A 20,754-nucleotide genomic window follows, 5' to 3' on the forward strand; every position below is an offset into this window, starting at 1 on the left:
GCCAGTCTCTTATCAACACAACGCTCATTGAAATTTACCAATAAAGAAAAGAATCCGTATATTTTTGGTTCGGAAATAGAATTTTATCTCTCTTAAAAGAAAGGAGATACCATGACATGAGTGCACACAAACGTACAAATTGGGGGGTCACTCTCCATCTCCATCTCCATCCCCGTCCACATCCCGAACCTAACCCAAAACCACATGCCAATGTAGGTTCTCACAATACACGCGCATGTTTTCATGCACCAGATGCCAATGAGGTTTTATACCCAAAAAGAAAAGCACGTGCTTTTGCATGCCCTTAAATCCTAAATGATTTCTTCTGACCAAAAAAAAAAAATCCTAAATGATTTCTAAGCCGTCTTATCAAAACCTCTAAAATCTTTCATCACAGACTTGAGGTAACGAATCAAGATATATATAATTCATGCTTTTTAATGACGTAATATCACTAATAAACACTCTGTGTTTATAAATAATAGTAAACATAAGCAACACTTGATCAATGATATGCATCCACATGTTTCTTGGTATGAACATTATATGAAAACTTTCTCGCATGATAGTATGAGAGGAGTAATATTGTCTTCATGAATTACAAGATATGCAGAGGTTGGTCCAACCTAGCGAGAACGACCCTATAAAAGGATAAGTTTTCCATCCAAACCTTGCCATAATACCTTTTGGCCCACAAAATATTTTTGGGATTGAACGTTTCACGAAACATACATGGGACAAAGTAAGGTACTATAAGTCTATGTCTACAAAACCAAATGCTACCTAAGTCTCTAAAAAGGAGGTACTATAAAAGTCTAGCGCATATTTTGCGCACGTCACGAAATTGCCTTTGCTCGTCCCAGGCCCCAATAGCCCATATTCTTTGACTGCATAATTAACCATCTTTCTGATTTCCGTCCCTAGATTATGAATACATTTTTTATGTTTATATTCAGGCAATCGCATCCCTTGACCCGTTGCCCATATACCATTTTGAATCAACATATGTATTTCCGCTTAGAGAAAGCTTCATATATGATTTGAAGGAACTCTCAGCTGCCATTTTTGGAGCATACATGAGACTAATCAATCTCTGATCAGAAGCATCGACAGTTAAAGAATAATAAAGCAGAAGACAGAATTGTGAAATTTATGTACATTTCAACGTATCATTATAAAGAATACATAAGTTTATTTATAGATTTTATGAAATGACCAAATAAGATAACATATCAATCAAAATATACGCAATCAAATAAAGATATCTACACAAGCTTGAAAGATACCGAAAACCGTCGTAATTATCCTAAATATCTTTAAAGTTGACAATCACTTAAAATTGCTTACCAAACGGAGCGGTAAGATTTATAGCCCTGGTAACGTATGACTGAGTAAATGGAAGAGAAGCCAATTTAATGAGGTGATTGATGTGACATAAAGTAATTGCTGATCAAACCGCTTATTGTAGGGAGAAATATGATCTGAATGGGAATAAATGGAATCAAACTTTAAATTGTAATAATATTCCCTTTAAGGAATTATTTGCCCTCTGATATTACTAATGGTTACTAGCAAAAAAATTTCAAGATACAATACAATCTCGATTGAGAATACCAATTAGCAATTTTAGTATTTCTACAAAATTTCTCAAGAAAAATAATTGATATAATGGCCGTAATTTTTTGGAAAGAAAATTCAAAACTTGACTATCATTCATTCTAAAACCAATGTACTTATCTTAGTATTAATGAATAGAGACAACCCTTCGAAAAATATTGCAAAGTGAACATGTACGTTCACATGGGTTACCTTGAAAGATATATTAAAAATCCAAAATAAAAAATAATATAATTTTTTTAATTCTAAATTTCATAACTTTTGAAAATACGTATTGAATAAATTCAACCTTTCAAAGGTTGTGACATTATTAGCAAAATAAATGCACGAAAATAATAATAATAATAATAATAATATTAATAATAATAATAATAATAAAGAGAGAGGATTAGTACTAATTATTATCCACGAGCGTGCACCTAATAATCATGCATTCGCATGTGGTTATTGTGAATCTAACCCACAATTCATTGTCTTCATTTGAGCAAGCCTAAAGACACCCACACTTATATAGTGGTTCATATCCTTCCAACTTTTTTATATGGGACAAGGAAAATCATTATTTTGTTTATTTTACAAATAAACAATGACACTTGTTACAACGAGGAATTTTTATTGTTGTCAAAACCACTTAGAAGATGAGTGATAGACCCGTCAAAATGGGTCATTGACCCACTTATTAATCCACATGGGTGTTAAATGGGGTATTAAATGTTCCATAAATAGGTTTACAACTTATTTAGACCCAACCAACATTTATGATTCTCTATTCTTTTTTTTCAATCCTCATTCAATCTCATACTTACTCCACACTCTTACCTCAGTTTGGGTATGAATTCTTAGGTTCAACATGTAAGTGTTTTAACAAAATGGGTGAGGGTCAGATATGTGTCATTAGATTTGTATTGCATGTAAATATATCAAAACATATTAAATGGATTTATTTGGATCGAACCATTTTCAACTTGACCCATCCGTTTGGCGAGTTTAAGTGATAAGTGGTCTATATGCTTTTTTTTTGCAATAAACCATAAGTCGTGTGTGCATTACGTGCAACTCGCTCTTACTCGAGTCGGATTAAAACAATGAGGCCACTCATGACATTAAAAAGGAAAAGCGCAAAACTAATTAATATAATGGGGTTATCTTATTCGGAGAAAACGTTCGATATGCTTACACGTCAAAAAAAGAAGCACAAGATTTCGTATTCAAATGCACGCGACGGTTATTTTATGTCAAATCTTATGAGTCGCCTACCATAGATCGAACAGGAAAATATTATATTGAATATATATAATCTACTATAACTTATCTAAAATAGGATATCATATATATCACAACAAATAGAGATATATATATATAAAATAAAATAAAAAATTGTTGGGTTGAGTGAGTGTGTGGGAAGAAACATCAGGAAACACCAAAGGGATGACGAGTTTCCATCAACAAAGGAGTGGTGGCACGAAAGTGGACTCTCTTTTCCCAAGCATTTCATGCCACTTGAATCACAACATTCCAGTGACTCACCTTACTTTGGATCATGGGAGTCTACTCCATTTTGGATTTAAGCAACAAGTGGACCTAGCCTTTTCAGCTACTCAGGTGCTTTATTTAAAAAAAAAAATTAATAATAATAATGACGTTACTTAAGAAACATATAACCTCATTCTCCAATTGTTAACTGAAAATTAGATAATTTAGGATGCCTTTTAGTTCACGGAAAATAGAGGATTTAAAATATATATATTTTTCTAATAATAACGCTCCTGAAGATGAATGAATGAAGAATATTTTTATCATCGTGAATATGTTTAGACATAAATCATTGTTGATGATGAAAAAATGTTTAATGACTATTTATTTCAAACGATATAAACAATTATTTTTAGAAAATTATTTTATAAATCGTTCATTTTCAATGAAACAAATTAGAGCATTAAAGTGCGTTTGTTTTGCGGAAACGAATGATTTTGGAAAATAATATCCTGAATATAATCACATGTATTGCCTACAAAATTTAATGGACAATTTTTTTTTTAATTATCTATGAAAATGTTTTGATTTAAGTTATTATTGATAATGAAGTACTTTTTATTAACAAATTGCCTCAAACGATCATTTCTAAAATGATATTTTTAAATTATTTATTTTTTAGCAAAATAGATAGAGCCTTCAAAAGGGGAGATTCTCCTCTCAACGACATGCTCTCACTTTGATTTTTCAAATAGGAGAAGGAAAACGATATAAAAAAAGAAAAAAACGCAATAGAAGCTCGATTCCACATTTGACGACATTTTACATCGTGTTCGGAAGGATTTTTTTTTTTTGGTGATCTACTATTTTTTCATTTTACTTAAAAAGAAAAATAAAATATGCAGATATGTTACAACCGCAAGCTTTTTCTTTTGCTCGGATTTATTGCACGGGGCGTGCAAAGGTCAAATTGGTGGCTTTTTTTTCTGTTTGGGAAAGCATACAAATCACGTCGATTTGATCTTTAGTTGAGGTGATAGGACCCGAATCGGTAAAACCCCACTTCTCTCTCCATTCTTTCGGAAAAGTTGACATTGCCCTTTTCAGCTCTTATCCAGTTAAATCAAGTCATTATCATAGAGTAAAATATAGCCTATAAATAGCTAGTAAAACTGCAAAAATCAAAGAGCAATTAAGTTGTGGATTTTATAAAATAAAATAAAAATTTAATATCACGAGTAATTTTAAATTTATATATATAATAAATTTATTCTAGATTAATTTTTTATCACAAAAAGTCCTAAATTTATACACTGAGATAAATTTAGCATATGTTAATTTTTATTAAATTTTACCATCAAATTATCGAGTTAGATAATACATGACAATTAACGAATAAATCAGTTTTGGATTTTACCTCAGTTTATAGATTTTCGTGATATTAATCTAATTTAACGGAAATTAATGAAAATAAATTAGTCACAAATGTATTATATTTGGATTTTTGGTGGTAAAAAATTAGTTTGGGTAAATTTATACTAATTAAGGAGTTTTCATGGTATTAATCATTTTTATAAATAAAATACCTTCCCGTATAAATGTTACGGTTAATAACATATCAATTGTCTTATGACATGTCGATGCTTTAAAAGTCGAATATTCCCCTGGGAAGCATGTTTTAACAATCGCAAGATGGGCATTGATTTCTCGTGTTGCCATGCAGCATGAATCTCGGGGCGCCCTCCGATCTCGGAAAATTGGATCAATAGACGCAAAAAGGCGATGATAAAAGTCGTTTTCAGCACGATCGATGGGATTCTTTTGGCATTTCTACTGTTTGTGTCGAGCAAGGGAAGGACAATGGCATTTAGGTTTTCCTCCATGCAATCATGGTTTGGACCTTCAAGATCGACCGAGTCTTAAAGCCGTCCGAATGGGAAAACTCGAGCGCCCGCAATTTCGAGCAGATGGACCGACATCTGGGTGGCGTTATGCGCAGACAAAAGGAGAGTTTCTCAAGGGACTGCCGCAAGTGCATGCAACGAAAAACAGGAAAATGCATGAACGAGGTCACCATCCCGCCGGAGCGCAGTAAGAGAGCGTGGCACGAGGCGCACGTGAAATGAAAAAGTTGCGGGGAAGGCGTTGAAGGGTCTTTGATTAGGATGCATCGACGACTCGCTTTGCCGCTTTCCCTTTTCTTCCTCAGCACAGTGATTGTAATGCTTGCTTTTTTTATTACCGTGTGCGTACGGTAGATCACGAAGGTATGATAGATTGGACTTGCGTGAGGAATTCAAGCATTGAAAAAAACGGAGTTCTCGATATTGCGTTAGGTCCTATCTCATTAATAACTCGAGGAAATCGATCCCTGAAAAAAAAAAAAAGAAAAAAAAACGGAAAGCAATGCTAAAATCGTATGTATAGTTTATAATCAAGAAGAAGCGAAGCTAGCTTGAACACGTCATGTTTAAATGATTCGATGTATCTTTAGCTTCCTCGACAAGAAAACGACACGCCTAACAAGGCGGGTCGTACGATGCAGCACGATTGGCATGATTGTTAAACGCATTGCCGAATTTTTTGGGAGTCGGCATAGCACAATACGCTAACCCATTTCATGAGCTACGTTTCCGCAAGTGCGTTTCTAATTTACCCATCATTATTTTTTTATGTGAGTGTCGCTTTTATGAACTCCTAAAAGGATGAAAAGAATTTTAAAGATGAGTATTTTAAAGTGATAAAAACATATTTAATAATATCGCATATAAAAACTTACGCGTTAATTTAAAATGTAAATTCATGTCTAAACAGATTAAGCGAGTCGGCTGATGGAAGATACGATTTATGTCATGTTGCGACCAACATGCCCCAATTTACTGTTCTAGTGTGTTTATGTCAAATGTGAACACTCGTGATGACAAATAGGTTGTGTCAAGAATTAACGATCACCATGTAATAGTGTCGACATGCTAAGAAAGCAGTGAGAGCAATGGAAAACTGTAATGTGAAAAAGCAATATATCGTGTATAAAAAGTTACACGTTAATTTAAAGATGCCCATTTATATCTAAACAGATTAAGTGGATCGGCCAACAAAAGATATGATTTATGTCATGTCATGACCAACGTACCCCAATTTATCATTTGAGTATGTTTAACTTCAATATGAACATTTTTGATAACAAACGGATCGTGTCAAGAATTACCGATCGCAATATAGTAGCATTAGTGTGCTAAGAGAACGGAGATAGCAATGGAAAACTATCAGGTGAAAAGTAATAATATCATATACAAAAATTTACGCATTAATTTAAATATGCCGATTCATGTCTAAACAAATTAAGTGGATTAGTCAGTGAAGGATGCAATTTATGCCCTGTCATGGCCAAAGTACCCCAATTTATCATTCAAGTCAATTTATGTCAAATGTGAACATTTATGATGACAAATAGGTCATATCGAAAATTGTTGGTTGCAATGTAGTAGTATCAACGTGCTAAGAGCACAGAGAGAGTAATGAAAACTATCATGTGAAAATCATAATATTGTGTACCAAAAGTTACGTGTTAATTTAAATTTGTCAATTTGTGTCTAAACAGATTAAGCAGATTAGTCGGCAGAAGACACGATTTATGTCATGTCATGACCAATGTGCCCCAATTTATCATTTGAGTTTGTTTATGTTGAACGTGAACATTCATGATGACAAATGGGTCGTGTCGAGAATCACCAATCACAATATAACATCATCGACTTGTTAAGAGGACGAAGAGAGCAATGGAAACTATCACATGAAAGGCAATAATATCATGTACAAAAAAAGTTATGCGTTACTTTCAATATGCCGATTCATGTCTAAACGGATTAAATGGATCAACCGGTGAAAGATATGATTTATGTCATGTCATGAGTGACGTGCCTCAATTTATCATTCAAGTCTGTCTACGTTGAATGTGAAATGTTCACGATGATAGACATGTCATGTCGAGAACCGTGGGTTGCAATGTAGTAGTGTGGGCATGCTAAGAGGACGGTGGGAACAATGTAAAACCACCACGTGAAAAGGGCAAAAGTGGATGGACTCCTTCAACCTTTCTCTCCTTCTCACTTTTGATGCCTTGTCTTTCCACGATGCACTTAATTTATCTATAGCCCAAAGTATTTTATGCCTGTGAGCTAGTAAGTCACTCTTTCACGAGGGTCATTCAAAGGTGCCGCTTTTGGTTTTCTATTGAAGGTAGAAGAATTCTCTTCCCCCCTATATATATATATATATGTATATTATCCTTTGTTAGGTTTGACTGTATAGGTAGTCGGGCATTTTCTAGGAGTATCGTCTTCCACGACGCCATATAAGAAAAGCATTAAAAGAAAGAAAGAGAAAGTGTTGTGCACTTTCGTGTTGCATTTAAGATGGGGTGGTTCGCCACTTTTAGAGATCATAGAGACCACAGGGAGGACTGGAGATGGACACGCTAATCCGTTTTTTTTATCATCTTCTTTGGAATAAAAGGTGATTTAGGTCTTTATAATCTTCTTTTTTTCGCATTGTTCTAAGGGGGCCACAGTGGTTGATCTCGTAAAGACCTCGTGCCTAATAAATTAGTTGATTTAGGGGGAAAAATACTAAAAAAATCTTTAATTTTATTGTATTTATAACAATTTAGACCTAAACTTTTCAATTGTGCTAATATTGTCCCAAATATTTTTACGTTTTTCCAATTAAATCCATCCGCCAATTCAATTTGGAAATTACTAACGCAGACCTCGATTGTCCTATGTAACATTGGCATTGAGGTTGAGGTTGACGTTGAGGTTGAGATTTTTTTATTAAAAATTTTCCTTTTTGTTCTTTTCCCTTTCTTTTACCAAAGGCCATGGGTGAGGGTTGGCCTTGAGGAAGGTCCATTCTAAGGCCACCCTTGCCCAGGCCTCACTCAAGTAAAGCCAGCCCTCACCAATCATGGCCTATGGCCGGTGACCGGTCAATGGCAAAAGGAAAAGGAGAAGGAAAAGGAAAAATTCAAAATATTATTAATTAAAAAAAATGTCCTCATTAACGAGTTTTAGCTTAAATTAACCGGATGGATTTAATTGGAAAAATTTGAAAATGTTTAGGACTAAGTTGAGACAATTGAAATATTTATAACCAAATTGACACAAGTGCAACAGCTTCATGACTTATTTGATACTTTTTCCATTGATGTAGTCGCCTTAGCTCTCCACAAAGAGATATAGAGAGAAAAAACTAACAACTAACGTTTACTTTTTAATGCTGATTTCCGCAATTGGATGATATATTAAATGCTTACTTGGACTTGACCGACATTCATTTGTTTATTACGAAGATATGGATTCTTATCAACCATACAAATGCCTTGAAACGACTGCATGCATGGCTGGTAGCTAAGCTAGCTACCAATCCTGAACGTGGTTCAATCAAAGGGTACTAGCGTTTACTGGGTCGGGCCGGCAAGGGCTCCAAGTTCGAGCATATAGCCGCCGCACACGGGTTGGCTGACTGGTCCCCGGTCACGTCTCGGCGTGGCAACATTCAACGAGACAAAAGAGGTGGGCCCCGGCGAGGCGGAATGCAACATTGGCATATCCACAGCGACGCGTACATGGGGAGCAACCCCGTTCAGCACGTGAAAACGAAGACGTCCTTTTCCTTTGCGGAAAACGCATGCGCGGGGGGCGTTGATCAAGCCCCTTTGATTACGTCCTGTTCTCCTTCGAGAAGGAGTCAAAATTTGGCGTTGACACATTCGCAAAAGTTAAAATCCATTTTACGCAATCGTACCCGTCCACACCGATGGTTCCTCGGAAATGACCGATTCGATTGACCCTCCCAGCAGCCGAAATTTCTCGTGCATGCTTAGAATCCTTCCCGATTCCCGTTTTCCATCACATCAGCTACCCTAAGAACTCCTTTTCCGGTCAGATTATGCCACGCCTCCGCCTTTTTATGACTTGGATCACTCTCGCACAGGCTGTTACGAGTTGATGGCAAAGTCGATAAGAATGATCAAATGCTTACGTATATCCTGACTATAAGTAAATCACTTTTTCTGTGGGCCGGGAATGAAAATTTCTCGATCTTTTAGATTACCATAGATCTCGAACTAATAAAATACCCTACTAACGTCGTGAATTTGAATTCGGAGTTTGGATAGTCATGTGCAGGCTCGAAGATGAGTTGACACGTTCCAAAATCGAAACACTGACGATATTGGATGTCAACAAGAGCTTGATGTCAAAAGAGATATCAACTAAGTTGGGCCTGTTGAGGAACAACAGAGGCTGGGCTAGTTTGGAAACCGGACTAGAGGCCTGATAATGGGCCGAAACTTGGATATGGGTCGTGGCCCATAATTCTTTTGACTGTGCTGCCCTTTTTGTGGGAGGATTGAGTGCCATTTATAGGTGTTTGCTAAACGATACGGACCTTTATTACGAATCTCAAATCCCATTCAACCCTAATTTGACAAATTAGATCAGTTCTTTCTTTTTCATAATCAGACAGTGAGCTTGGCATAGCTATTTTACCCCTTAGGCGTATCATGATGCATAAGGTGTTGAACACATGGACACAAATGTTGAATGAGCAATGATCGGTGCTTACGCACGGAGCTTAACTCATCCGGACATCAACCAACTGCCAACTATTCTACATGTGTGGTTGACGGCGTGAATTATTTCTTTTGTCGACTTCAGCTTTCGACAACTCTCGTTTTTTTCCCTATAGCGATTGCATTCAAATTCATTATATCACCATCTCGCCTCACTGGGCGAACTAAGTGAGAGAGGAGTCGGGTTCAGTCCATGAAACAATCGAAACCATACATCTCAAAATCCGATCTCTACTTAGCACAACATTAAAGTCAGATCATACCAAATTGGTTAGTCGTGAATTCCATAAATCACATTACATATAAGGAATAGTGTTGTTCGGATACAATCAATGCTTCGATGGGATCATTCCAATAGAGTCGAGGCGAAACTGATCAAGCGATCACCGTGCCTTTATCCCAATCAAACGGATAGCAACAGCACAGAAAGTAGGTGAGCTGCCCAATCAACGGCGATCGTGCATCGTGTGATCTCGTGGAGGGCCATGCCAGGTGAGAGTGATTGTCCCTTGCCCCCAACGCAGCTCGCCCTCCATCTCTCCCCGCCCCCGTGGCCTTTCTCCGAAGTCGCAGAAATGAGATACCTCAGCCAAGCCATGAAGATTGTATGTGCTTGTTGCGGTAACATTTTCTAAAAAATAATCATTTATACTAATGAAAATGAATGAATAAAAGAAATTTTTATTATCCATGAAAATATTTATAATTTAAATATTTTTATTAGAAAAATAATTTCCAAATCATTTATTTTCCACTATATAAATGGAACTTTAAGGTACCCCAATGCCTACTCAATCAAGATCCAATCAACGTTTAGGGTGTGTTTACTTAATTGGAAACTTAAAATATGGAGAACATTTTCCCAAATATACAATTAGTTATATCACTTAAAAAATTTAGTTAATGAAAAACGTTTTCATTATCCACAATAATTTATATCTAATCATTTCATAGGCGATGAAAATATTTTATATTCATTCATTTTTATAAGTCATATAAATAATTATTTTTTCGAAAAAATATTTTTTATGTATTGAATTTTTCGTGAAAGAGACAAACCCCTATGATAGTAATAAATTTATTTTTTAAACGAGCGACTGGCAATATTGTTAGCATGAAATCTTGTCATGGACGGGAAGTTCAAGGATGACTAGGCATGAGAATTGGACAAATGGACAAATCTCAACGCGTGCTATCCATGCATTTAATGCTAAGGGATATTTTTTTTTCCCCGCGAACATTATAACACATGCGTTCTTGTCAGAATAGACAGCCTAACCAAATTAGCGACGTGTCTAAACCTCGTCCTCCAATTAGACAACGGACCGAGAAAGGGCGAACTTGTCAGAACGCCACCGGTGTCGGCCTTATTTACAGCGGTGCCACTGGTGCGCGTCTCGCGCAGCTCCTTCAATGGCTGCAGCGTAGAAGAAGACAGACAAAGGAGACGAGAGACAGAGGGGAGGCAGAGGAGGAGGAAACGTGCCAGTCAGTGTCTGAGACGGCGGTGAGAGACTTCCCTACGTCGGAGCAACGTCGGCTAAGCGCTGCGGTGGCGGTCTCTGGCGGCGCTGGGAAGTGCGAGCCGCCGCCGCCGCTTTTTTCTCTGCCGCTCCGTGCGCGCTTCGAAGATCCCAAGAGGCAGAGCGGCGTGCTCTGCAAGCTTATTAAACGCCAAAAAGAAAGAAAAGAGAGAAAAAAGAAAAGAAAAGAAAAAGACGACGGCATGCCCTTACGAAGACCGTCGTGGCACTCGCGCTCTTGACCTCCCTCGCCATCCGCAGAAGATGACGGACAAAAAAAGCATGGAATTCCTGTTTCGAGAATCTGACCTCAACAAGAGACAGACCCTCTTCGACAAACTTTTGGTACTGAAAAATATATAATGCGAACAAGGAAGGGGAAAAGGGTCATGATATCCGACACCTTGTCAGAAAGTTTTCGCATCGCAAGGGGCGAATGATGTGGAGAGACTCTGTTCACTTGCTTGAGAAGAAAGTTGAGATAAATATCTAAGGCACTGATAGAGACAGTCCCTTTTTCAGGCTTCTTTTTTCTTCTGTTCCCCTTTTTCCCCCCTATTAATATATATATGCAATATAATTGGTGGGATATTTGTTCGTGATGTTTTTGGAGGAAAGTTATCTTCCCATTTCAGGCAAGTTTTTCCCCTCTCCCTCTCTCTCTCTCTCTCTCTCTCTCTCTCTTTCTCCTCTCTGTACACTGTCATCTGGGATTGTTTTTTAGTTGCGATTTCGGGTCTTGATAGGTCACTTTGCATGAGGAATCATGTATATTGAATGCGCCAAAGGTCAGGCTGAGTAATTGGGCTGCATGGAACTGCCAACCGAGAAAAGATTTGCATTTTCTGTTTCTGGGACTGGAGAACCCGGGAGGAGACAATCTGATAAACTTTTGATGCTGGAGGATCGTTTTTTTTATTCGTATATGAACAACAAGTGGCCCCCGATCTCTTCGCACTCTTCTATGGATAATATGGATGAGAAAGATCCGAGTGCTTGTGTGACCTCCTCTTGTTCCGAGCATCCCACTGCCACTGCAACTGCCAACTTCAGTGTTCAGGATGCCAGGCCCGTGGTTGAAGAGTTAACGGTGGAGAATATGCATCAGATAGCTTTGAGTAGCGGCCATCATGTTTTCATGCAACGCCAGTTGCAGCATCTCCCTCAATTGCCGAGTGAAATTCTTGGCTCCCAAGATAGTTCTGCAGCGATGGCAAGGTTCGGTGAGGAAAATGTGGGAATGCCGTCACATATACCAGTTCAAAAGCCTTTACTGATTCGGGAAATTGATGAGCGGATGTTATCCAATGAACAATCTAGGGAGGCTGAGAAAATCATGAAGGGAAAGGGGATTTTCAGCTGTTCCGCTGATGGGGTTAAAGACTGGGAACCCGAGAAGCCGATGTCCGAAGCTAAAGTAGCTTCTCCAGCATCATTGGAAGCGATCTCAAGCACTGACAAGCCTTTACTGCATGGCATCGATAAGTCAGGACTGGAAATTTCGCATGATGGGACGAACTTAAGAGAGTTGCTCAAACCGGGGTGTACCGCAAGATAAACAAACTCGAGAGCTTGCAGTTGTTCAGGCAGATAGTAGAATTGGTGGATTTTGCTCATTCACAAGGTGTTGTTTTGCTTGATCTGAGGCCTTCCCACTTTGTTTTGCTTTCGTCGAACAAAATTAGCTATATTGGTTCATCGGCCAGCAGAGAGGCAGCGACTGTCCTTAATCAGGATTTAAAAAGGAAAAGGCCGTGGAAGCAGGGTGAGCCTACTTTTTGTGTCTCAGGTGAAAAGCAACAGAAACTTGGTCAAGACACAAAAGCTCTTTTATATCAGCAGTTCAGCTCCAGTCAAGGCTCTGAAAGCCAGATACTTGCCAAGTTAGATCCTAACGTTACGGATTTTCCAGAATCAGCACATACTGTTGGGCCACATAATACAAACTTGAGCCACCAAATTCGATCTGTTCTTTCTCAGTTGGAGGAGAGATGGTATACTAGTCCAGAGGAGCTCACTGAAATGGGCTGCATTGCTGCGTCTAACATATACAGCCTCGGTGTCCTACTTTTTGAGGTTAAGGATAATGCTTTGTCATTTGACGCTCGCGCACTTTCGATTTCTGGCACATAGCTCTGTAAATTTTCATCAAGTCGTTATCCCTGCATTGAGTGACCCTAGCACACACTTCTCTGTCTTGGTTGAACTAATGAAGATTGTTTACCTGTTGGAGATTGCACCTAGTACGGATCATAGTTGTGTCATTTTACTTGACAAAGGATCAGAGATCACCTTGGTTGCTTGGGAAACCATATTAGTCAATACACATTATTTGAGTTTTGAGTATTTAGCTTTTGTCAATGATTGAGTTGCCTTAACTTAAAGGGGAAAATGAAAATATATTCTCTCCAGTAAGAAAAAAATAGTAGGCATTCCTTCTCCCTACAAAATTCCTCTATGACCAGCTTATGTATGATCTCGGCCTGACATCAATCAACAGAAAAAAGTTTTCCATCTAGTGAATGAACATCTCCCCCATTTGCTTTTTAGTCATTGTGAATCTGTTCTACAATAAATGTCAGATTGCATGCCTTTTGAGGGGTGCTATTTTGGCACACAAGAATCCGTGCTAAATTTAGCTGCTGTTTTTCTCAGTTGCTCTGTTACTTTGAGTCATGGAAAGCTCAGTGTGTGAGAATGATGGACTTGAGTCGCCGGATTCTGCCGCCAGAGTTTCTTTCAGAGAACCCAAAGGAAGCTGGGTTTTGTCTTTGGCTTCTTCATCCTGAATATGATTCCCGTCCAAAGACTAGGTAAACTCCAGATACTGCTTTGTTCTCTGCATTATGTCTATGGATTCTCATAAATGTTTAAGTAATATTTTGAGGTATCATGTATGTGTTATAGGTCCTTAAATATGTTGTCCTGGTGAACCAGGAACCAACACCCTTGTTTCAAAATATTATGTCATCTAGAGATTCAGAACCAATAAGAATTTTGATCTTGCCCCTAATAAAGCAATGACATTCGCATCTTTATTGCTATAATTTAAATTGTCCCTATGGATTAAGTGGTTGTGACTGAGTATCTTGCAAATTCATGAAATGCTCCCATTTTGATCTAGCTCTCAATTAGACATTGCACATGGTTTTGTGAGCGAGTGATATGAGCTCACATCATGACACTCTGCATGCCTATTAATGTCTGCCTTTTTGCTTCATTATTCCATGGCTGGAAGGGGAAGGAAAGGAAGCTTATGCTTTCGTTATAATGCATTCTTGGTGAATATGTTGATCACCTTCGATTGACCTAATCTATGGGGAGGTAAATAATTCTAAATTGATCCATGAATTCACTCAAGAAATATGCACTGGGAGATGCAGCTTCTTCAGTGGTATATGCAAATTTTAATCTCAAATTGCTTGACCACCCAAGAAAGGCTTTTGACCTGGCTGGCTTTCAAAATCTTTTTCTACTCTTACCTTGTAGCCTGTGATTTTTATTTTTTATTACCAAATAAGCAACTACAAATTGAGAATCAAAATGATTAGCTTTCTCTTTCTCTTTTTGTCTCAACAGGAAATCTTGCACTGGGAATTATTATGTTCATCAAAATCGTATGAATTGAACCAGAACGACCATCCAGGGAGATCTGCCAGTGAGAATGATGCAGAATTAGAGCTGTTGCTTCGCTTTTTTGTTTCACTTAAAGCTCAAAAACTGAAGGACGCCACAAAGTTAGCAGAAAATATAGGACAAATCGAAGAAGATATTAAAGAAATAGAGAGAAGATCCTCTCCATTAACCTCCTCTTTGCTTAGTGAGGTGCCCACAGAGTTCCTTTCAGAAAATGTCATGACTTCCGGATTTCTCAGGAGACCGTACTCACTCCCAACCGTTGGAACAAACTTCTCAAGAAATTTAAGGCAGCTTGAGGATGCTTACTTTTTTATGAGATCTCAGTCACAAACTAGAAAAAGCTCTTCAGTGGCACATCCTGACAAAGGATTGCTAAGCAATAGAGAGAGAACTCCCGACCTTAGTGTCAAGCAAACGGCATCTGATCTTAAAGAAGAATTTTTCGATGGTTTATGCAAGTTTGCTCGGTATAGTAAGTTTGAAGCACGGGGAACATTGAGAAGCGGAGATGTTCTGAATTGTGCAAATGTGATTCGATCTATAGGTTTTGACCGTGACGAGGATTATATTGCTGCTGCTGGTGTGTCCAAGAAGATAAAAATCTATGAGTTTGCTGCTCTTTTAGATGACTCAGTTGACCTTCATTATCCGGCAGTTGAGATGTCAAACAATTCAAAGCTTAGCTGTGTCTGTTGGAACAGCTACATGAGAAACTACCTGGCTTCAACTGATTATGATGGCACAATTAAGGTGTGTGAAGTATAATGAATTCAGTCTTTGTTGATTCTATGCATCATTGGATGGTTCCTTCTTAATTATGATGACTAGGAACTGTATGCATTTGTGGTTCCATCTAAGTGAACTCTTGTTTTGAGTACCAATTTCGTGATGAGATGTCTGTCTCGTGAAAGTTCCCTGCAACATCAAATTACTGTAAAAACTATCTATGAACCTCATATTATTCTCTCGTTTGACCAGTCTTTTGACTAGATTCTACAGAATATATCATTAAATGGTTCCTTCTTAATTATGATGACTAGGAACTGTGTGCATTCACGGACATCTAAATGACCTCCCATTCTGGGAACTGATTTAGTGTTGAGATGTCTGTGTATGGGGAGTTTGATGAAGCAGCAAATTACTGTCAAAACCAGTGTGAACCTGCTATTACTTTCTTGATTCTAGTTGTTTGACTTACAAAACTTAGTGTTGTGAGTTCCAAAGAGAACTCATGTGAACAACAATCAAAATGTTTGGTCCTGGTTATTTGCCATCCTAATTCTGCATATAATCACTTTAACATTGCTTGAACCTAGATATGGGATGTGGTCACTGCTCAAGGATTTTCACAACATATGGAGCACCAGAAGAGGGCTTGGTCTGTTGACTTCTCTCAGGCAGACCCTAAGAAGTTTGCGAGCGGCAGTGATGACTGTTCTTTGAAGCTGTGGGCAATCAATGAGGCATGCCATCTCTTGTATCTATTTTAACATTCTTTTCTCCATACAGTGGTAAAATATCTTTTTGAAAAAGAGACATAATCTTCCCCCTAGTTAAAATTTATGCATGCATGAAAGCGTCAATAGAAAAGAAGCTTGGACTGAGTCACATTGAGGAAATCAGACTGGCAAGGAAACTCAGTAGACTTTATGAATCATTTTTGGTCTTTGAAAGCCCCGTTAATATTAACTTAAGCTTCAACCATGAGTTCAAGTAGTGTAGACACAGATTCTTGCTTTGACTTTTAGTTAATTTACGGTCTTGGAATTTGATGTGAGAATTTTTTTAGTTCAAAAAGGAAGAATGAGGTCATAAATGTGATTGTGTGCAGAAAAACTCGGTCAGCACCATTTGGAACCCGGCCAATGTCTGCTGTGTTCAGTTTTCTCCTCACTCGACTAATCTCTTGGTTTTCGGATGTGCTGATAACTTAATCTATTGCTACGATCTTCGGCACACTCAAATTCCTTGGTGCACTTTAGCTGGACATGGTAAAACAGTCAGCTATATTAAGTTTTTGGATTCTGAAAGCATTGTCTCTGCATCCACGGACAACACCTTAAAGCTATGGGATCTAAAGAAAGCGAATTCAGATGGGTTTTCCTCAAATGCTTGCACCTTAACATATAGGGGTCATACTAATGAGAAGGTTGCTTTCTCTTCACTATATGTATTGACAATTTGAAGCATTCCGTCGGTTCCATTATCTTGAGTATGAGCTTCTGGTTTTGCAGAATTTTGTTGGCTTGTCCACTTTGGATGGATACATAGCATGTGGCTCAGAGACTAATGAGGTACACTACTTTGGTCTCATTTTTTTGTGTACAGTGTTATTCTTTGATAACATGCGGTTAAATTGGTTACAAGCTTGCTTGTTTTGTACTGCCAAATTTCATGAAAGAAGTTCAAAATCAGCAATAAGCTGTTGCAAGTTAGATGTCAATTGTTACAGTGCTTGAGACTTAGATATGGTGTTCTAATTATTTGTGGACCATTATAAAAGCAAAGGGGATGGAAATTTTGGTATTTCTGCTGCTATCAATGATAAGTAGTGTTGTTTTACTTCGTTCATGTTCACAGTACACTTATTATGATTACCCAAACTTTTCTTATTGGACCAAGATGAAATTTATTCGGCCAGACAAAGATATGCCACCTAAGAGAGTGTCATCCTTTTTTAAGAGATTTCTTGGAAGGGAAAAAAGGAACGATATCGACAAACCAATTGGATTCCTTGTTAGAGGTCTATACTGTCTAAACTGTCTAAACCCAGGTCTTATTTTAATGTTTCCTTTATTTGCTATTCTCCTGGTAATCTCCAAAATAATCTAGTGTAGCATTGTGAAAACAAAGAATAAACTGACTAAATATAATCGGTTGTTTTACCAGGTTTATAGTTACTATAGATCCCTACCGATGCCAATCACTTCTCATGCATTTGGATCTTCTGATCCTATTTCTGGAACCAAGATTGGCAATGATGATGGTAATTTTGTTTCGAGTGTTTGCTGGGGACAAAAGACGAATATGTTGGTCGCTGCCAATTCTGCTGGAAGTTTGAAGATCTTGCAGATGGTTTGAGTAAAGAAGGTAGCTCTGATTATGTTTGCTGGGGACGGAAGACATAAGATTGTGGCAGCCAATTCTGCTGGCAGTTTGAAACTGTAGTGGATGGTTTGAGGGGGAAAGCATGATTTTCTCTTAACAGTCCTCAAGACAAGCCTTTTGGATTGGCTGGTGAGTTCCAAGACTGTGCTTTGCATTTGTGGCGGTAAGTTTGCCTTGTGACACGCAAGCTGTCCTGGGAACACAGAGAGAGAAAATATAAATAGCTGATCTAGCATCACCTCAGTTTCTGTTAGTATGTATGATGTAGGTATACAAAGTGGGATAGCATGAGGCGATTAATCATCTGATCCTGGCACAATCACAAGCTATAACTTTCTTGGGGCGGCTCAACAAAATGTGCATGTAGTTGGGCTTCCGTGATAGCGAGAGCAAGCGATATCTGATGACTATGTTTATGCTGCAGTGTTATGAATCTGTCATCGATTGGTTGCTCGTCGGCAATCGTGCTCTTTCTCTTTCATGAGAAGCAGTAGGGAGTTGCTCAGGTATGCCATCACTTGATATCTTTGAGACTTTGATCTGGGTGATCACTATAGTTTCATATCATTCGATTGATTATGGTTTTTGTCCCAGTAGATGAATGTTCCACTGCTCGTCATTTTAGTTAAGAGTTCTGAGTATCTTTTCTCAAAGCCAATAGTCAACAAGTTGCGACTTTCGAGCGTTTTACAAAGTTTGACTTATTTCAGGCCTTTAATGTGAAGATGGATATATCATGAACCTATGATCATAAAAACCACTGCAAACTGATGATTGATTTTTTATGTAGAAATTTCAGCACAGTAGGAGAGATGAAAGGAACCCGAGTTGTTTCTGAACTTCTGCAGTTTGTAGTACTTTTCATCGGTGATGGTCTATATTCCATAATTTTTTGTCAAGGTGAAGAAAAGTTTCCATCGCCAGTTGCTGTTGGAAAAAGAGTTACTCATCACTATCCATGTCTCAAAAAGTGAAGCTTCATTTGTGAGGAATATGAGATCCTCTAATTATACTTAGTCTTGCTTCACCCACTACTCCATGGACGAACATATGAAATGATTGGAATTCTATGGTGATGATGACATTTTTCTGAGGGATGGAATTTCATAAACCCCCAACAGGGTTATCCAAAAGCAGCAATGGTGATCCTACTTACATGAATCCATCTCATTCAAATACTGCCATGCCAAGGATTGGACGGGTATAGGATTAGAGGATACATGAAGCTTAGGCTTTAATTCAGGTCAGTTTTGTGGAATGGTTGTTTTGGCTTAAATCTCCTTGAAGATGGCCATCGAGAATGCAGACTTAAATCTCTGTCGAATTTCTCAAAGCATATAATAGTAAGGTCTTTCAGATAACAGAGTTTCGGCAGACTATTTGTTTACAATCGCTTCATGTCTTTTCGCACTAAGTTTTTTGCTCCAGTTTGGAGAGAGCTCTGCTACAAAGTTTCTCAGGGAAAGACTGGCTCGGAAGACTTTCAGCTCGGCAAGTAGAGTTCTTCATTGCTCTCAGCTTGAGGTGAAAATACGGGGACCATCTTAGAGTGTGCAATGTAATTTTTTTGTTCTTTACATTATTCCATGGTTTTCATTGTGAAAATCCAACTCGTAGCCATTTTGATACTCGAGATATCTTGATGCATCAAGATTCTTTCCTTGTTCACCGTTTAGAAATACAGCAGGACTTGCTTTTCACCTGTAAAATAATGTAAGCGATTACATTATGATCTCCAATTTCAAATGACGTGTCGATCAGTCCTCATTCACCTCTTTTTCCAAGCTCGAGATATTATACCATCTCTGACTGTCAAATTTTAGAGACATTTCTTCACACCGCAACTCAGATCGCTAGATAACTTTGTCCCGGAAGTTCAGCGGACTTAAACCGTGCTTCATTGGACGTGTTTTATAAGATCCAGGACATGCAATTGGTCATGTCTATTCGAACTAAGTCAGGGGAATGGTCTCTTGTCCTCGTCCCATGTTGTAAACTTTTTTCTCTGCGACGAAATCACGACCTGCGCTTGTCACAAGTTTTGCAACTAGCCGACACCAACTTTGGTGTGGAAAAATTAAGTCAAGCCACCTCGTGAGGTTCATGCTCTGTTCCTATTCTTTTTCCTGATCTCCATCACTTACTAGGAATCAAGTGCAACCGTTCAACAGATGGAAATGAAGGGCCACTAGGATGGTGCAGGCTAGTGCACCGACCAAATGCTCCCCGATTCATTCCCCATCAAGATATTTTGTGGTCGACAGAATGAGTAGAGCACAATTTGGTTGGTTGCAACTTATTTATTATGCTGATGTTGATCCTGTGGTCTTGAGATAGTCAGAGACATATAATCATGTTGCCTTGCATGTGGTCATGTGCTGATTCAAGTTCCGGCGACCGGTGAGTTTGTGAAATGAGAATGCTCAGTCGCTACTATACTGGATTTGCTTGGTAACATGGGCAGGACATGGCAAGCCAAGTTTTTAGCAGTATATGATAGCAATCCATACCATTACTCTTGTGAAATCGGTTGCCATAAATGCTTGATGAAGATTTGACTGACATTAGCTCGACGGTTCGACCATGGATCGAGACAGTATAATCTGCCTGTATAGGGCCGGTTTCACATGGTCACTTTGTCATTTATTGACTTAACAATGACAAGCGGACATGATCAAGAACCTTATGTTACTCGATCCCAAAACATGGCCTCGCTTTCGCTCGACCACTCACTGACCAAAACCCTACCAACATTAAATT

The 20,754-nt window shown here is 38.3% G+C and overlaps 1 protein-coding gene across 1 annotated transcript; it reads left to right on the forward strand.

Moving 5' to 3' along the window:
* The first annotated feature begins 12,172 nt into the window (after nucleotides 1–12,172).
* LOC104443382 (protein SUPPRESSOR OF PHYA-105 1) lies at nucleotides 12,173–19,769 on the forward strand. Its single transcript, XM_039312751.1, has 9 exons — nucleotides 12,173–12,791; nucleotides 13,037–13,323; nucleotides 13,903–14,061; nucleotides 14,827–15,636; nucleotides 16,203–16,349; nucleotides 16,718–17,035; nucleotides 17,121–17,180; nucleotides 17,776–18,500; nucleotides 18,785–19,769. Exons 1-8 carry the CDS (start codon nucleotides 12,173–12,175, stop codon nucleotides 17,965–17,967), a joined length of 2,592 nt encoding a protein of 863 aa, XP_039168685.1. The 3' UTR covers nucleotides 17,968–18,500; nucleotides 18,785–19,769.
* Nucleotides 19,770–20,754: the final 985 nt, after the last annotated feature.

This window comes from Eucalyptus grandis, chromosome 5, assembly GCF_016545825.1.
Source record: "Eucalyptus grandis isolate ANBG69807.140 chromosome 5, ASM1654582v1, whole genome shotgun sequence".
NCBI classification, from domain to species: domain Eukaryota; kingdom Viridiplantae; phylum Streptophyta; class Magnoliopsida; order Myrtales; family Myrtaceae; genus Eucalyptus; species Eucalyptus grandis.